This window comes from Agelaius tricolor, unplaced genomic scaffold, assembly GCF_023055355.1.
Source record: "Agelaius tricolor isolate 1412-34295 unplaced genomic scaffold, bAgeTri1.0.p SCAF_6, whole genome shotgun sequence".
In the NCBI taxonomy this organism is placed as follows: Eukaryota; Metazoa; Chordata; class Aves; order Passeriformes; family Icteridae; genus Agelaius; species Agelaius tricolor.
In genome coordinates, this window is record NW_027269266.1 from 25,326,166 (window position 1) to 25,344,559 (window position 18,394).

An 18,394-nucleotide genomic window follows, 5' to 3' on the forward strand; every position below is an offset into this window, starting at 1 on the left:
CTTTAAGTAGTGTCAGCTGTTGGGAGCATACTTGGTTTCTGTACCACACAGGAGTCACCTACCAGTTTAGTTTTTATATATGACATAAATTATCAAATATTAGGCAAAGTGCACCTGAAAAATTTGCTGTGGCCTTTTCCATTCTTCTTTATGAAGGAGTGCAGCTTTTGTGAAGATCCTCGTTTTGCCAGAACTGGTGTGTGCATTAGTTGTGATGCTGGGATGTGCAGAGCTTATTTCCATGTGACCTGTGCTCAGAAGGAAGGCCTCCTCTCAGAAGCAGCAGCAGAAGAGGTAGGTATGGAAGGATGGAATAAAAGATCTCTATTGAAAGCTTATGGAGATGACCTGAAATGGTAGCTGTTTTGTTCACAGGTAGGTCCTGAACAAAGTTTTTAGGTAGGTAACAAGTAAGAGAGTAAGGGAACTGTACATGAAGAGCCTTCACCAAATTGTCCATCTCTGAGCATCTTTTGAAACTGACTGGAAAAAAGGACAGAGAAAGTTAACACAGAGGTTGGCTTAACAGACTGTCAGTCAATACAGACAGGCATTTTATTTCCTGAACTTCACATAAGGCGACCTACTTACCTAGCTGTTTGTGTCATACAGTAATCTGTTTCATACCAAATAGGAAACTTGAGAAATCAAAAACAATTCTGATGCCACTTTTTCATGTATGTTTTCCAGTATTTACTTCAAATTGTAGTACATAGATATGACTTTCCTTGTTGTAACATTAATCTTTGGAATCAGAATAAAAAGCAAGTATTTATAACCTCCTGATAACTTCTTAATATATTTTCTTAACAGTTTTTTCCCTGTAATATGATCTAAAGCAATTCAGATTTGAAGTTCCTACTTCTTGATTCATTTTTATAGTATAAGTACTTTTAGGTTGTCCAATTTCATCCTGATACATATCATTTGGATTAAGCCAGTCATGTTCGTACCTTCACAGTTTAGTTTTTTGCCTTAGGAAGTGGCACAGGTAACACAAAACCAAGCATTACTTTCACTGTTCATATTGACACTTTTGTTTCCAAAAACAGTGGACCACTAAGGGATTCCTGAAAGAATCACAAAATACTTTCTTCTGTTGGACTGATAAATAGGAAGATAGCACATTACCTCATTGTTGTTGTCCTTAATATATTATGTGTAAGGTTGAGTCTTTAAATGCCCTATGTGAATTCCCTCTGGCTATATGTATCTGCTTGCCTTTCCACCTTAAAATTTTGTTGCATGTTGTCTGCAGTCAAATTTTTAATCAAGGTCTCACACCATCTCATTTTAGGACACAGCTAATTTTTGAAGTAAGCTGTCTCATACTGTGAAAATCTAAATTAAAATAAAATGTGCTTGTAAGGAAAGTCAGAGTAAATTTTATTAGTCTATGTTTTATAAGTGGAATAAAGGAAAATTTGATAGGCAGGTAATTTATTAATATTTGTATTACTTTATGAAGAAAGACTGCTTTAATTTTTTCTTAGTTTATAGATTTATGATGTTGTTTGTACACTTTTGAAAGTACAAAGGCAATTAAATGTGTTTCTCAAACCATGTGTCTTCATGGCTCAGATATTTGTAGTCTGCTTGCAGGATTTGCAGATGCTGAAGTTGCTATAAACCTAGCCGTGATAATGTGCAGATATGATGGAATGAAAAATGGGAAAAAAAATCATCTGAGAGATGATAAATCATGTGAGGGTATAGCCACCAAAATGGTTGGAAAAACATTAGAGAAACCAAATATAGTTTGATAGTATTCAGAATTATTAAGCACTTTTAGGATTTCATTTAAAAGGCACAATGAATCAACAGGAAATGAATACATCTTATATGTTAAAGGGATTTGTATTTAGGAATTTATTTTGCTGGGATTTTTTTCCTGGGAATGCAAATATAGTACAGAGATGGACTAGGAGAGAGTTAAATCGTTAATGCATTTAGAATTATTTAGGATCATGCAATGAAAACAATGGAAAAACACCTTATATTGTAAATTACATCAACATGACAAAATTGATTCAGAAACATATTTTTTAGTTGTTTTTAAAAACATGCCCATTTGAACAAGTGAACTGATTGCCAGAATGTTTTTGCTGTTCAGAGCCTTTTGGCCTTACTTTGTCTCACTCTGTTTTCATTCCTTCCCCTTTGTTTTTTCTGAAACAGGATATAGCTGACCCTTTTTTTGCTTATTGTAAACAGCATGCGGACAGGTTAGACAGAAAATGGAAGCGGAAGAACTACTTGGCTTTACAATCTTACTGTAAAATGTCCTTGCAGGAAAGAGAAAAGCAGCTTTCACCAGAAGCTCAGGTATTGTATTCGTGGCACAAATGCCCCTGTATTAATAATCCATATTAAACAAGACAGAAATTAAGAGAAGGGAAAAGTGTTATTATAGTAGAAAATTAAATGTGGAATATATTGATAGTGCATGGTCATTTAACAGCTCGCAGAACTGTTTGTAGGGTTTGGTCTCTAAGAACAATTATCTCTATATATGATATAGTTATATCTCATATATATTATATATCTATTTCAATAAACATCAAATATCTGTGCATGTCTGAATTGAAAAATACTACTTTGCTTTTGAGGTAAAAAGTTGGTAATTACTTTTTCATTGTAATTTATAGATTTTGTTTAATATTTTCTTCAAGATTCTGAAGACAAAAGGCCAGAAAAAATTGGGCATTTCTATTTCTATCTAAATTTCCAAATTTGTAGGGCTAAGTGGAATTCTGTGTGCCAGGTGTTTTCATAGTAATGACTTCCTAGGAAAAGAAATAATGTATGCAAAGAAGTGAGTCTGTGCTACTGCGTGGGAGTTGTCTGAAAGCCTTAGGCAAGTCTATATCCCTGTCTAGTGACAGATGCATTTAAAACTGTTTAGTTGCTGCAGAAGCTCAACTGATAAAAGTCCTGTTGATACAAAGGTTTCAATTCCTCTGAGGGAATCTGCATACTTTCATGTTTCAATGTCTGTCTTTTATTTATTTTTTCTGATTTTGAGGAATTTCTAGCATAGTTTGCTTCACTGCTTAGACTGAACTACATTCCATGGAAAAATCACACCTGTCTAGAAAAGCAGCTTGTTACCTAAACAAAACCGGCCTGATTATTTGTAGAAAGTAGCAGATGCTGTAAATAATGGAAATAATTTATGGGAGAGGACTATCTGCTTTTTTTCTGAAGTGAGAATTACAGCATAATGACAAGAAAATATTGTTTCATATTATCAAACTTGTTATTTAAAAAACTATTGCCTTTCCAGTTCTTCAGAGATCTTTGATAGGAGAATATTAATTTAAAATTATCTGTGCTGTTGAGAATGAGCATGAGCAAATTCATATTGTAGAATTGTGAATAAAATATTTTTGGAATATTGAACTTCATGTAGCATGATTTAAAACTGGCTTCATAATGCTTGCTGAATATACTCGGCTCTCAGTTATGTGAAATGCACCCGTGTAGTGGAGACATTACAGTAATATGAACACTGCCCAATATAATGGTAAGTGCTGGTTGTGCAATATCAGTTTGGATCCAGCAGGGCATATTAGCTCTGTTTTCATGCATGTATTAAGCAGTGCTGATAATGCTGATAAGTTCCCAGCATTTCCCTTTCTCCCTTCTCTTTTCCCCAAACCAAGACCCTGCAATTTTTAAATCTAAATTATTTAGATTAAATTTTTTGAAACTGAAGAATGACTGCTGAAAACTGCAGGTGCAGTTACTTGACATGGTGTCATAGGCAGCTTGATACAAGTATGACTACTTGCATATGTTTTGTACAACCTCATGTTTTCACTCTTGATGGCTTTGGTGTTGTACAGCAGTGGCTGTAGGTTGTCTGCTGGATGTGGGTCCAAGAAAAAAGCCATTGGGGTCAGAGCTGGCCTGTAAGTTATATTTGCCTTGTTTCTTGGTCATTAATGTTCAAGGTAATGTGTTAAACTGTCTGCAGTACTACCTCCAGTGATCCTGTTTGAAATCAGAGATGTTCCTTAACCATAGTGTGTATGTATATACACACCTTTTGCTTTTGTCTCAGGAGTATCTTACACCATATGGTGGGGCGGTCACATTAGTTTAGTTTCTTCTTTGTGCAGGAAAATAAACAGCTTCTAACTGATAGTCAGCTGGAGTTTTGCCTCTGAAGGTTTGTGTGTTGATGTCAGTTTCTGCCAGAATTGCCACTTCATAGAGTTCCCTCAAGACAGCATTTTCCAACTGTCAGCAGCAGCTTGATCTTCTGGGGTAGATCTCCCAGATGGTCACATATATACAGATGTCATCAACAATATATATTGTGAGCTTCTCTTGTCTGCTTCACTTCTGTTGGGTTGTGTTCTTGACAAATTATAATCAGCATGTTTAACATTTATAAAGAGAAGTGGCATTGAGAAAGGACTTCCTACAAAAGTATGTCAAATATGGTACAAATGCTCTTCATCAAATTTTGTTGCTCACATAAATATCAGTTTAATGTGTATCTAAATGCATATGTGGTAGGTCAACCAAAGCTTCTACCAGTTGTGAGTTTTCACAGTCCTATCAAATTATCATTATTAGAAGGGGTTGTCTCAAAGACAGCAGTCATCTGTTGCTTTCATCAATGGGGAATTCTCATCAAGAAATGTGTATATAGCTCCAAAACTCGAGTGAAAGGAGAATGTCGTTTGTGTATGCACTTTGAAGTAAAATGGAATGTCTGTATCAACATCTTTTCTTGAGTTGTAGAGCTCCGGAGTGAAAATGGCATTGGTTAGGTTGTGCAACGCTTAAAATGAAAATAAAATGCAGATGTGTTCCAAATTATAACTCAAAACGAATTTTGAATCGTTCCTTGATGTTTTTAATTGGTGGAATTCTTCCTTGCAGGCTCGAATCAATGCCAGGCTCCAGCAGTACCGTGCCAAGGCGGAGCTGGCGCGCACCACCCGGCCGCAGGCCTGGGTTCCCAGGGAGAAGCTGCCGCGGCCGCTGACCAGCAGCGCTTCGGCCATACGGAAACTCATGCGCAAGGCCGAGCTGATGGGAATCAGCACAGACATTTTCCCAGTGGATACTTCAGATACAAGTTCCAGTGTTGATGGAAGAAGAAAACATAAACAACCAGCTCTCACTGCTGACTTTGTGAATTATTACCTTGGTAAGGGTGAAAATAGCTTATTGTTCTCAATAAAAAGGTACCACTTTGCTGGATTGTGCTGTGCTATTTCATTGGCTTTTTTATTTTCATTGTATTTAATTGTTTATAGCAGATAAAGATGGATTATGACTTCATTTTAGGTCAGGTATATTATTGCTTGGAGTCTCTGTTTACGCAAAAAGCTTTTTTTTTAAAGGCACTTCAGAAAAGAATAAAATCTTTCACATATAAACAGGAGACTGAACTGTCTATAAGAAGGGAGTAGGTAACTTCTGGTATAATATTTTTTCCTTAAATTCTCCTCCATTTCTATGTGGAATAGCATGACTTTTTGACTGTTTGCTAGATGGTGATCAAAGTTCATTATTTAAACAGCTACGATGTTTATGCAGCAAAATACAAATATTAGGACTGTTCATTCTACTCAGTGTGTGTATTAAACCTCTAGGCCATAGCTTTGTGTCTTTGTATTGTTACAGTTTTTTACTTTAGATTGCATCACTTTTTTAGTGCATAAAACTTGAAAATGTATATTCAAGAGTAGGAAATAATGCCATTTTCTTTTAAATAGAGAGAAATATGCGCATGATTCAAATCCAGGAGAATATGGCTGAACAGAAAAACATCAAAGATAAGTTAGAAAATGAGCAAGAAAAGCTTCATGTGGAGTATAATAAGGTAAAGAAAAAGGGGTGATAAACCCTTGTACCATTTTAGTATTGCTGCTATTAACTTGGATAGAATTTTCCTTTCCATGGAAAAAATTCGGAGAAAAATGTAAGATGCAAACTATTGATCTTTTAAAAGTAATATTTAAACACTTATTTTTTCTTTTAAAAATATTCAGTAGTCTGTCTTCTCCCATACAAATAATACCAATTTCTAAAATGTGATATCTTGACTGGACCCAAGTTCTTTAACTGACCCTACTGAGAGTTCCAGTAACAAATTGCACATGGATCTGTTTGAACCTGCATGATTCTCTGCTTGTAGCCCCACTTGATAACTGGCAATCTGTGATACTCAAGAGTGTTATTTATTTATTTATGTCAACTACAACTCCAGTTGGCCTTAGGTTTAATGACTTGACTAATTTTTCAGACAGAAATAATCAGTATTCACACCTCCACAGTGTCCTCTGCATGCTTTTTAGGGTATAACAAATTTGATGCCCATAAATTATGGCTTTGCTTCCCTAAAATGTTGCTAATGTAATTTTTTATAAACTCATCATTATGATTAAAAAAAGAAATTTTTGCATTTTTACAAAATAATTATTTATTTTAATATTAAGTTAATTTGAAACAAAGATATACTGTACCTTTTGTGACATGCTGCAGTTCTTGCTGAATTCAACAGCCTATTAAGTTATAGTTAATGATTATATATTAATAGTTAATGACTTATATTAATTCCTAAACTGTTTGGTGTGTATTTTAAGTGAGAACATATGGAAAATGTAACAGCAGATCCTTGTGAACTGCTCAGGGATGATAAAGGGAAACAAAATTGTGTCTGGGGATTTTAAACAAATTACAGTTACCTCCCAAAATACACAACCTAACAGTTACTTCCAGAAGAAACAGAAACCTTTTTTTTTTTGTTTACAGCCTTTACTTTTAAATCTTCTCTTTCTGTGAGTGTGGCAAAAGAAAGTTTTGATTCGTTTATATGTTCACTTGTTACAATATTGCTGCCTAAGTAGTGTGGACATCACATATAAGATATTCCTGTATTTTAGTTTTGCTTTCCATTTGATTTTATGAAATCTTATTTCCATGCTGAAATACTTCAGTACTTTACAAAACAAGTGGTTGCTCTGGATTCTTGTTTTACTTCTGTTAAATTAATGAATGGTTCTACTGATCTCAGCTATATTGATATGAGTTTCATTGTTTTTCTAATCCCACAATAAATTAATGCACCCTTGGTAAGTAAGAGGCTGAGTAAATTTTATTTAAAAACACTTAATAGATTTTCATTCCTGTTGCCTATTTTTTTTCCTTTAATTTTTCAGCTGTGTGAGTCCTTGGAAGAGCTACAAAATATGAATGGAAAACTGCGAAATGAAGGGCAAGGAATTTGGGCTCTGCTGGGTAGAATCATTGGACAGGTTGGTTGGTTCCTTGCCCCCCTTAACAGAAAAAAACAGCAACAGCAGAACAGGTTTTCCAAGAATAGGCCTTTTAGTTTCTGCCACTTCTATGGCCAAATAAATTTATTTGGTTTGATCAGACCCAGGCTTTACTGAGGGGATAATGCTTCCTGATGGAAGTACCTAGACTTCTGCAAACCACCTACCAGGAACATGTAGTCTAATTCTGTTGTTGTAATAGTGTGCTTGTTTGCAAAATTCATTCATTTGGTAAAAGTGATTGACCTGTCATTTGTGATGAACCTTAGCATGAAGCATGAGTTAATCCTCCTGTTTTTGTCTCCAGTTGTCTTTATTTGCTGTAGGCTTCAAATAATAAGCTAACTCTTGATGGCTTTTATGAGATAAAAATTCTTTTAAGTGCAGTGTGTATGTAATGATGTGTAACTAGGCAGAGGAAAATATTTTGATCAAATGAATAGAAATATCTAGGACAACAGAAGATGTGGGTTACTTCCTTTTGACAGCAATTATCTTTGTTCCCGTTGATACAGGAAAAAAGAGAAGTGAAGATTTTTGCAGTGTTTTCATATATATTTATGTCAGAGATATTAAATGTCAATGGACATTTTGGATTTGAGAGGGAGATTGCAATGATTTCCAGTTATGATTTAAGATTGAAGAAACTGTTCACTCTGGAAATGCAGACATACAATTATTCACAATTTTGGTACACCCTTTGTTGCTGTTGAGTTTGTGCTGCTGTTCCAAAAACAAACCTTACACTTTCTTTATGCAGTAATAGTTCCTAAGATATGCAACCTTTTACTAGTTCCATTTGTCTGCCTGCCTCTCCTACTTGCAAAGAAGAATTCTTGTATAACATATCTTTTAAACCAAGATTATTTTTCCTTCCTTTGAGTAAGTATTCGCAAATATAGTTCCTGATGCAAATGTTACTCAATTTGAAAAAAAAAGGAAAGAAAAGCTGAGCAGAATTCATTTACACAGCTTGCATGACATTTTTTCCAGTTGGTTGAACAGATGCAGACCCATGGGGCTGCTGAGAAACGACTTTGATAGATGGTTGCTGTCTGAGAAGCCAGCACACTGCAGATAGTAGAAACCCAACAAGGGTCTCGTCTGCTTTGTGAAGAGCTTGGTCCAATAAGATAATTTTTCTAATTAACCTGTCGAGCACCAGTGTAGCTGTGATGCTGGGGAAAATAAACTGCCTCAGTATTCTGCAACTTTCAGCAGTCTGCCATTGCTTGTTTCCGCTTCCTAGAGAAATGCATCCTTGTCCATTCCTATATTGGAAGCTTGAGGAAAAATTTTAAAAGCTAGTCTTTCTGTATGTTTCTTACTGACTTGAAAACATGACTGTAAGACTACTTTATATTACAGAATCATAGTGGGATAAAATGTGTAGTCTGTAAAATAGTTAGCTAAGCAATCTCCTACTTATGTGTCTTGTTCTTCGTGCATTGAGATGAGAGGAATATTCTTTAAAAGTTTCAAGACTCATGTGTATTGCATTTCTTCAAATCCAATAGAAATTGAACATACCAGCAATTTTACGGGCTCCTAAGGAAAGGAAACCGAGTAAAAAGGAAGGAGGAGCACAAAAGGCATCTACACTTCCGGCAGTACTTTATAGGCAAGTAATTTAACTTTGACAGCATAGATAGAGTATCTAGTAATTTATAGTTTCAGAGAAGTGTTCTGAGGAAATTGTTTACTTCCATTTTTAATTAAAATGCTGTAAAGTTGTTGACACATTTTTACTTACTGTTGAAGGCTAAGTTGAGTAGTTGTCAATTCTTCACCCTATCACACATGAGTGAAGTTTGGGTTTTTTTGCTAATTTGAAAGCAGTGCTTTAAGGACAAAACTGTCTCCTTGCATCTGAAGTAGAAGAGTCCTTTGTTTTTTTGATGTGAAAACTACCTGCACTTTGTTCTTTGAATGCAGTCATTTGAGTGGATGGTTTTGAGAACAGTGATGATGCTGTTCAGTCACGATTCCTGGATGCACAAAACACTTGTCCATGTAAGAATTCTCACTTTTTGCTTGTGCTAAATTTCCCTACTTCTATTTTTTTATTAATTCCCAAGGTTATGAAATGTATTGACTTACTCTGTTGTAGCTTTTTTCCTCCTCCATAAGCTGTGAAGCTACTGACTGGGTTTTTATTAAATGTAATAGGATCCCAGACTGTGACTGTGCAAAATACACACATGTCATCTAGGTTCTTCTTTTCTCACCACAGCTGAGGAGTGACATGGTCTATTGCTTATCTAGAGAGCAGCAGCCAGACATCCAGCCACAGCAAGTAGTGTCTTGCCCAGCTAGAAGGCTAAGGGGAAGAGGATGATTTTTACACAAGCAAAAGTTAATTTTTGTGCTGCATGAGGTAGAAATCTTGAAAATGTGGCAGTGGGCTGAGGATTTGGCAATTTTGATGTACACAAATAATTGGAGTCATGCTTCACCAATTCTGTTTCATTCAAATGCACTCAGTTCTTCCCATGTTGTAGTACAATCAATGAACACCTATTTTTTCAAAATAAGTAAGATTTCAATTACACTAAAATAATAACAAAAAGGAAGTGTAATTTCTAATGAGTAACATTGCCCAGCATAGCAGCAGCACAGACCTGTTTCAAGGTGGTTACCTGCATAAGTGTGTGATTGATTATCAAGATTGGTACTAGCAGCGTAATTTTCTGTTTAAGCATGTGTTGTATTTTTTTTCACTTGCCACTGGTTCATTTTGCTGAAGTATTGAGTGATTACTAACTTATTAGAAGTCCTCAAAAATTTAATTGAAAGCCATTTTTTGCTAACTCTGACTAGTAGCCTTTTATGGTTTTACTGTACATAGGTAGAAGCTCCTTAAAAAAAACTCCTCCAAAATTTATCCAAAAAGTAATTATGCACTTAAATGATAAATTCAAATTGAAGTTGCCATGTGATTGTATTAAAAGTGGGGAATGTGCTGGGGTGTATAGTTAGTTCTTTATGAGTATGTAATTATAATGTTTTTCTGCTGCGTGCATGAAAAGTTGTGGAATTTGCAAGAAGAACCATGATCAACACCTGCTGCTACTGTGTGACACTTGCAAACTTCATTATCATCTTGGTTGCCTGGATCCACCTCTTACAAGGATGCCAAGGAAGACCAAGAACAGTTACTGGTAAGAACACAGTTAATGTGCTGTCCTGTGCTGTCTCTGTACTTAAAGTAGGATGTAAATGTGAACACACTGGCAAATTCTGAGTGGATTACACATTGCTTTAATATTGTTTGAGCAGTTTTTTTTTATTTTTTCAGGTTATTAGCAGTGATGTTTCAAGGTTAAAAAAAAGAAGTTATGAAGATTTTCTCATTATTAGCCACTGTGTAAAAATAGGCTATAGCTGTAATTTTCTTGGGTTTTGAATTCATCTGTGATTTTATTACTGCAGTATAATAGCAGTAGAAAATTATAGGCTAATACTTTTGGGAAATGAAAGACTTGGTTTTCTGTTTATGGTAAGACTCAGATAAGCAACTCTCTGTTGAGATCTTCAGGCAAATACTTGTAATATTTTTAAATAAACTTGTAAGTAGCTCTCTTTATTGCACTATGGGAAGTATTGTCTTTACTGCTGTCTTAGGACTCAAATGCACAATGATAGATGTTCATAACTGTACTTACTGCAGTTACAGTTCCATGAATTAAAGTTCTTTCATGCTTGTGGAGCAGAACAAAAGCTAAGTTGTGCAGTGGAGAAATGATAAGGTGGCAGAGATTCTGATTTCCAAACTGTCATAAAATTAGCTTGCTCTGCTCCATAGTGTTAGCAGTCTGCATGTTTAAACTCCTCTGAAATGTGAAACAGCAAACTCAGAAACAGTTTGTAGCTGGCAAGAAGTTAGAGTACAGCATCTCGAGGAGTCATGCACCACTTTGTCTGAATGTTAAGGTACAAAGTCAGAAAAGGAGAAGAATTTCTTCTAAAACGGTAAAACTATTTTAACAGAAAAAGAGTAGTTTCTGTTTTTCGTCATATATCTCTAAATTTTCTGTTAAAGAACTTGCTCAAAATATTTACTTCAGCCATCTTTTTGGCTAGTTTTGAAGATTGTGTGCAGAACAAGATGGCCAGTACATGAAATGGGAGGCCTCTCTTTTGTATATCTTATTGTTACAAAACCTGGATTTACCTCAGTAAATTTGCTTAGCAAATTAATAGAGATTTCATTTAAAAGATGAAAATTTCAGAAAGGTTTTCACCAACTAATACTTTCCTGAACCTAATTTTCTTTTAATTATTTAATGTATTGTGTTGTTAGACTTTTGATCTCTTTAGTCAAATTTGCCAAGTAGTTATTTTATGTGGAAGCTTTTTTTATATTTTAAATTTTTAGATAGCTTCTTCATTTACACAGGAGATTTGATTTTTATTCTGCTTTTTAACAAAGTTGAAAAAGCTCACTAAAAGCTATCAGTCCAAAAGATGTAAGACTAATTCTCAGTAGGTGTTAAAGGAAGGATAGGTCAGGTTAGGTAGTAAAGCTCTTTCATTTCAAAGCTATAACTTAGCTTTGTTGTAAATTTCATGCTTCAGTTATATCTCAGATCACAAACTTGGCTTTTACTTCTAATTAGCTCAGGCATATTCTGGAGTGTGAGATGATAGCAGACAAATTGAGCTGCATTGATTGCATTCTTTTGATCATTGAACATTCCTTTATGTATTCTTTTCAGGATCAGTGGAGAGCACATAGAACAGACCCTTAATCCAAGTTTGAGTTCAGCAGGTTTTTCCTCCCCTGCTGTTTTGAATACAATTTTTATCTTTTGATTAAGATATGAAGAAAAGGACATATATTTTTTAGATGAGGGCCATGTATTTTCAGATATTTGTATAGGATGTAATAGGAACATAGCAGAAAAATAAAATTGGTGTAGTGGGAAATTCCGTGAAACACTAGGCAGGTTGAAAGACTTTATTTAAATAAAGAGTGGTTAAAAATATTGAGTTTAGTTCTTTTTTAAAATAGTAATCAAGAATCAATTGTTTCTTTGTATTTTCCTTTCTGTTCCATTATCACTGGTAATAATTTACTCAGAATAGCTAACTTGAACCCTTGCAAAAGTTTTTATGATTACAGTCATGTACTTTACCAATTTATGTTTATTTAAACAATGAGTATTCTATCAGCTTCACCTTTTATATTGTGTATGAGAATGTCAGGTAATACAGGTTATGTGTGTGATGTTACATAGACTAATTTGTAGTTATACTTTTTATCTATTTCATGCTCATCATTTAATAGTTTAAATTGCAGTTTACCGAAAAGGGTTTTGAAATTGTTAAATTAAATCCAATACTATATGTTTATAGTAAGAGAAAAAACTTAAACATATTATGTATTTAAAAGCTAATTTGTTGAAGAAAGCACAAGTTATATTTTGTTATCTCAGTGTTAAATTTAAAATGAGTTAACAGTTTTAGTCTTAGTGAAATCATAGTAAGAATTTAGACCTGGTGAGCACCAGTGTTTCATGGCTTACTAGTTTAACTGGTTTAAAACACTTAACACTAAGAATTTTCCCTGTTCGGAGGCGTAACAGTTTTCTTCAAGGTAACAGTTATAACTTCTTGCACTAGTTCATACCATAGTAAGTTCAAAGCCTGTCCTCATTTCAGATGGATTTGAGATGAAGAACATAGAAACTATTTTATATAATAGTACATTAAAGCATTAATTTATGCCTGTTTTGATGCTGTGCTTTCAAAGTAGAATCATAGAATATCCTGAGTTGGAAGAATTGAGTCCAATTCCTAGATCAGATTTTTTAACCATACAATGAAAGGCTGTGGTTTCCTTCCATTTAAAAATTTGCAATTTTCAGTTTCTTAGAAATTCCATTCCTTAAACAATTGAATATTTTTTTGATTAACATGTTATCATAATGCTAAGTCTTATCATTCTTGCTGACAACTTGTGTGTTTTTATACTCCTGGCCATTCTGGATGTATTTTCCTGGTAGAGAATGATCTTAACTGGTAATAAAGCAATGCACAAGTGTTGGCAGACAATATAATGAATCAAAATCTAATTGTAAAATACTTGGCAGCTACTAACAAGGATTAGCTTCTTCTATTGGAATGAGATTGCTGAAAAAAAAGTGATAACTTCTGGTAGCATATGAAATATTGGGGACTGAGATGGACAAAACAAGGACTAATGGTTGTATTAAGGTTGGTTGGTTTTATTTTTGCTCTAGAAGGCCAAGTTATTTTTGTGGTGACTGCTGTGGGGAATATTGGCCACAGGACAGAATGAGCTGTAGAGTTCCTGACCAGTAGTTCCATGAACACTCAGGCAGTATCTGGACATTCATTCATATTCCTGACTTCATTCATTCAGTACTGATCCAGCACCTCTTCATCCTGAGTCACTGGATAATGATATAAAATTATTAACTTGTATGAAGTTAATAATTTTATATGATAATTTTTTTACATTTTACATGCATTTAATATAATATACATTTTTACATGCATTTAATGTAATGTACATTTTTATGTATTGTCACTTGTCCTAATTGAAGGATGTTTAGGTTGTTGCAAATGGCAAATTTTCTTTTTTTTTTTAAACTCTGTAACTTTACACTCTGTAAGGTGCTCTTTGAAGCTTTTTGACAACTGTATTAGGTTCATATAAACTGCTTTTATCTCCAGAATAAAAGGAACCCTATCTTTTTTCCACCTCACTACATCATTTACATGTGTAATTTATAGAGCCTAGGTGTCATCTTGAAGCTGTGGTCCATGTTTCTTTAGTTCAAAGTGACTTAATTCTTTGTAAACATTGTGAGAGGTGATTGGTCAGAGAGCATGTCTGGGAGACCCGTGTCTTCCTTTTGAAAAAAAGCCCACTTGTTTTCCTTTTAAACACAAGGACAGAATTGTTCTCTGGAAGCACTGTAGTGGTATTTGCTAAGCAATTTGAATACACTCTTTCCCAGCTCACTGCTACTGAGTTAAGATGTTTGTGAAGTGGGAAGTTATCTCTGATTCTTATACCAAGTTAGATTGAAGACACAACAAAATCACCAAATTTCTTTTTTCTTCTGTAGGTTGTTAGTGCTTAATCAGAGTTTCTGTATGATTAAGAGATTTCAAATCAGTACTGAGAGTTCTTGATAGAACAAACTTCCAGTAATTTTAGCAGTAGGCACATTTTAGAAGTAGGCATATTATTGCCTGCTTCTGATTTTCCCTGTGGGTCTAGATTAGGCAAGTCTAGACTAAAAGCAAAACAAAACCTGGGTACTGAAAGTTGAATCTTTGGCACCATTTCTCCTGCTGTTTTGTTTATGCTGCATAGCAATGCTTGCTAATTTGGAGCTAGGCAAAGATTGTTGCAGTAGTTCTAAAGCTGACCTGCTGTGACAGGTTCTCTGTTCACTGCTTGTCCTTGAAGAGCTGACAGTAAGTGAGCATGACTGTGGTACAGCCAAAAAGAAGTCATGTGGCTGTTTTCTATTACTATATTGGGATTAAACAGCAGAATGGGAAGAGTACTTTAAGTTCAAGAACCGTGTTGAAATAAACTATAAGAAGAGCTGAAAAGAGATTGTTTCCAAGTCAGAGGAGTGTGTATCTGTAATAGCATTTCTGTGGCTCTGTGGGAGCTAACAGAGAAATTGCTTTGTCTGTTTTGTAATAGGGATGATGAGACATGGTTGACTCTAACAGTAGAGCCTATACTGGTAAATCAAGAGGTTGCTTGTAAGTTCATGTTTATAACTCCTTTCCCCCTTTACCTTTGATATAGTTGTTATATGAAGTTTTGTTATGTGATTCACACAACACCTTCACTTCCATCATAGTATGATTTTGCTTTTCTTTTCTAGATCTAGGCTTTTTGTAATTTTGATTGCTTTTCATTTTTGACTGCTTTCACACTTGCACAACCTGTTTCAGCGCAAGCTTGTTCATAAAAACAGAATTTAGGTAACTTGAATGCAGTACCTCATCTTTTGGTCAAGATGTTTCGTGTCTTCCTCAGTAACATAAAAGTTACAATGCTTCACATATATATATTTAAATAGGATAATAGTGAAACTTCAGGATTTTAGTGATCTGCATGGGTATTTTCTATAGAACTGTCTGAACCTAGGTTCAGAAAAATGGTGTCTTTCCCTTGTAATAACAGAGATAAAGAAGGGGAGTTATTTAAATCATACAGGCAGAGTGGTAGATCCAAGAAACTGGATTCCTGACTCCAAACACTGTTGTAAAACCCTCTGACTATTTGTTTCTCCTATAACAGTGTCATTTTAATGCAGCTCTTAAGTTATGGAGGCTTTTCTATAATTTATACATGGGACATATTTTTACCAAAATAAATGCTTTTTAAGAACAGCTCATAGAATTTTTGAACATTTTCATAGATATTGCTTACATCTGCATAAGCAGATCATAGTAATTACTTTCAATTGTGCTTTCCAGTACCTAAATTAATGACATGACTGATGCTGCAGTGTTGTGGAGGGCTGTGCTCTCTGATGCTTACTAACTAGAAATTCACCTTAAAGCTGTGGGTTGGACAGCTTTAAGAACAATGCATCCATCTTATGGAAATAAAGAAACTCAAAGTAACTTCTAGCTAAGGAGACATGAAAGATTTGGAGAGAATATTGTTACTTAAAGCTTCTCTCTCCTTCATCATTGGAGTGCCTTTCTCCATAAAATCTTAAAGTAATAGGAGTTTGGTTTATGTGCCCTTATTTACTTGAGTGCATGTGGATACATATTTGTGTGTGTATATTCACACAAATTTTGTAAACATATAACTGTAAAAAGTGGCATTGTGAAAGCTATTGTACCATACATTTTTCTATATTCTAGTGTCTTAAGGCCTAGAGGTGTTAACAAGTACTGTGTGTGTAGCAAACTGAGGCTTGTAAAGAGGAGTGTGCTCATTTTATCAAGCAAAGAGAACAAAACTCCAAGTAAGCTACTCCCTTTTCTCCCACCCCTCCTGATAATGGAGGAGCAATGGGGAGAGATTTACTAAAGCAAATAATAATCACAGCAGTATTAAATGCAAAAGGTATATGAGAGAGAGAGAGAGAGAGAGAGGGTTTTTCGCACAAAAGAGTATTCACCTGTGGGAGCAAAAATAATGTTTCCCAAAAATAGTGCTGCTGAACAAAGGCTTTAGGCTGAGGAGAGCCCTTGCAGCTTAGCCTTCCCCTGCCCCAGTGTGAAGAAAGTAGCAAAGAGCTAGGCTGGAACTCAGAAGCCAGATCCCTGGCATCGTGCTTCCCATTGGTTTTCCCAGAGCGCTGTGCTTGGCTGTGTTTGGCAGCGTTTCCCCAGCTTGACTCAGTCCCACGCGCCCGGCACTGGCACCACTGGCACTGCCAGCTCTGGCCGGGGTTTTGTCCTCTGTCTGGCTGTTTCTGCAGCATCAGCTCAGGTGAGGGTTTGGGATGCCAAGGGGACCAGCAATGGTGGAGAGAGGGCTGGGGCCAGCTCATGCCAGCACCTTCTCTCTGGAGAGATCCAAGCAAGATGGCAAGTTTTCACTTTTTGGTGCTCAGCACTTGCTGCCGAACCCATGCCCCCAGTGATGATGTGCATGGTGTGGAATTAAACAGTGCTGAATCCCCCTTTTCTCTGTAACCAGAGCAAGGAGGAAGAATACAGGACTATATTTTTGTATGCTGGCCCCAGACTGTTTGAAAAGGATATAAACTGTGTTCCTTTGGCTTTTCATAAAAGCTTTGGCTTTTCATAAATACTCCATACTTACATGAGAGGGGGGAGAAACTGATACCTTTCCTGCAATCTACCCTGTTCTTCTGCTTTTCTAGACCAGCAAATATTTCAAGTACTTTCACGTGTCTTATTCACCCTGTCTTAAATTCTTCTGAGATAAGAGGTGATGAATGTTTTTAACTTTACAATGTAGTCACAATTATCTAAAATTTACGTATGGAAAAGTTAAAGGAGAAAGTTCTTGAGTTAGTCAGGATTGCACTGATCTGTTACCCAGTCCATGACTAGATTCATTCTATTCTGACTTGATAGCCACTGGTCTGTGTAGCAAACCATGGTGACTCCTGGTGTCTTTTGGTGTAGCTAGGAGAGATCTGCTTGGATTATTTTGAAAGAACTAGAAAACGTGGAAGATTGATGGACATGATATTGTATTAGCCCTCACTGAAGTTCACAGGAGAACTATTCCTGTTGAATGTGTAAATTGCAACAAATAGACAAACACACACAAACAAACACAACATGTTTATCTGACTTTGTGCTTTTGTTTATACAGGATGGATATGTCTTCTTGTTGCAAATGTGTATTAAAATTTAAATTCAAATAATTAAATACATGGGGTTTTTGTTTTGTCTCCTTCCAAAGCAAATTTGCTCTATCATTTAGATAATTTTAATGTGCTAATCCCTGTTAATGCCAATTAATAGCACAACATTATGTTGATTTTTTTTTGGCTGGTATTATTAAAAAAAATGTTTGATAGGAGAACAGTGATGAATTGGACTTTATTTGAATGGACTTGTAGTTTTTTGAATTGGAAGTGTAGTGTGAAAAGTAATTAAAACTGGCTCTTCCAGTGAGTGTAATGTTTGTGTTTTCATTGCCATACTTTTACTGAACATCCACATTTATGACTTGCATAAAATGATTTTTTTGCAAATAAAACCAAATCCTGATGAATGCCTATCTTGTTAATAGAATTACTTTGGCATCTCTTAATTTTTGAAGTTCTGATGGTGATTTTGTATTTTTTTCAGAAACTCAGTAGGCTTTTTTTTCAATTTAGTGTTCCAAGTTTGTTAATACATGTCTCTAGCTTCTTTATTTGTAATTTTCTCCTAACTATTTTTTTCAGATTTAAAACCCACTCCCTTAGGAAACGCATATTAAAATTTATTTTTGTAACAAACATGTCCTCCAAATCCCTGCCACTAAAGCATGCTCTCATTGGAATAAATTGAGCAGCATGTCATTGTAAAGATTAACAACCTGGTCTAGTGGAGGGTGCCTCTGCCCATGGCAGTGGGATGGGAACTAGATGATCTTTAAGATCTCTTCC

At 35.3% G+C, this 18,394-nt stretch overlaps 1 protein-coding gene across 5 annotated transcripts in view; it reads left to right on the plus strand.

Annotated features, from left to right (window-relative positions):
• Positions 1 to 18,394, plus strand: part of PHF14 (PHD finger protein 14) — a 162,427-nt gene that overhangs the window by 34,788 nt on the left and 109,245 nt on the right. For all 5 annotated transcript variants that reach the window (XM_071429085.1, XM_071429086.1, XM_071429087.1 and 2 more), the window contains 7 exons: positions 157 to 294; positions 2,179 to 2,325; positions 4,897 to 5,167; positions 5,739 to 5,845; positions 7,185 to 7,280; positions 8,819 to 8,922; positions 10,331 to 10,462. In XM_071429085.1, coding sequence (XP_071285186.1) covers positions 157 to 294; positions 2,179 to 2,325; positions 4,897 to 5,167; positions 5,739 to 5,845; positions 7,185 to 7,280; positions 8,819 to 8,922; positions 10,331 to 10,462 — 995 coding nt within the window. The remainder of the gene's footprint in view (positions 1 to 156; positions 295 to 2,178; positions 2,326 to 4,896; positions 5,168 to 5,738; positions 5,846 to 7,184; positions 7,281 to 8,818; positions 8,923 to 10,330; positions 10,463 to 18,394) is intronic.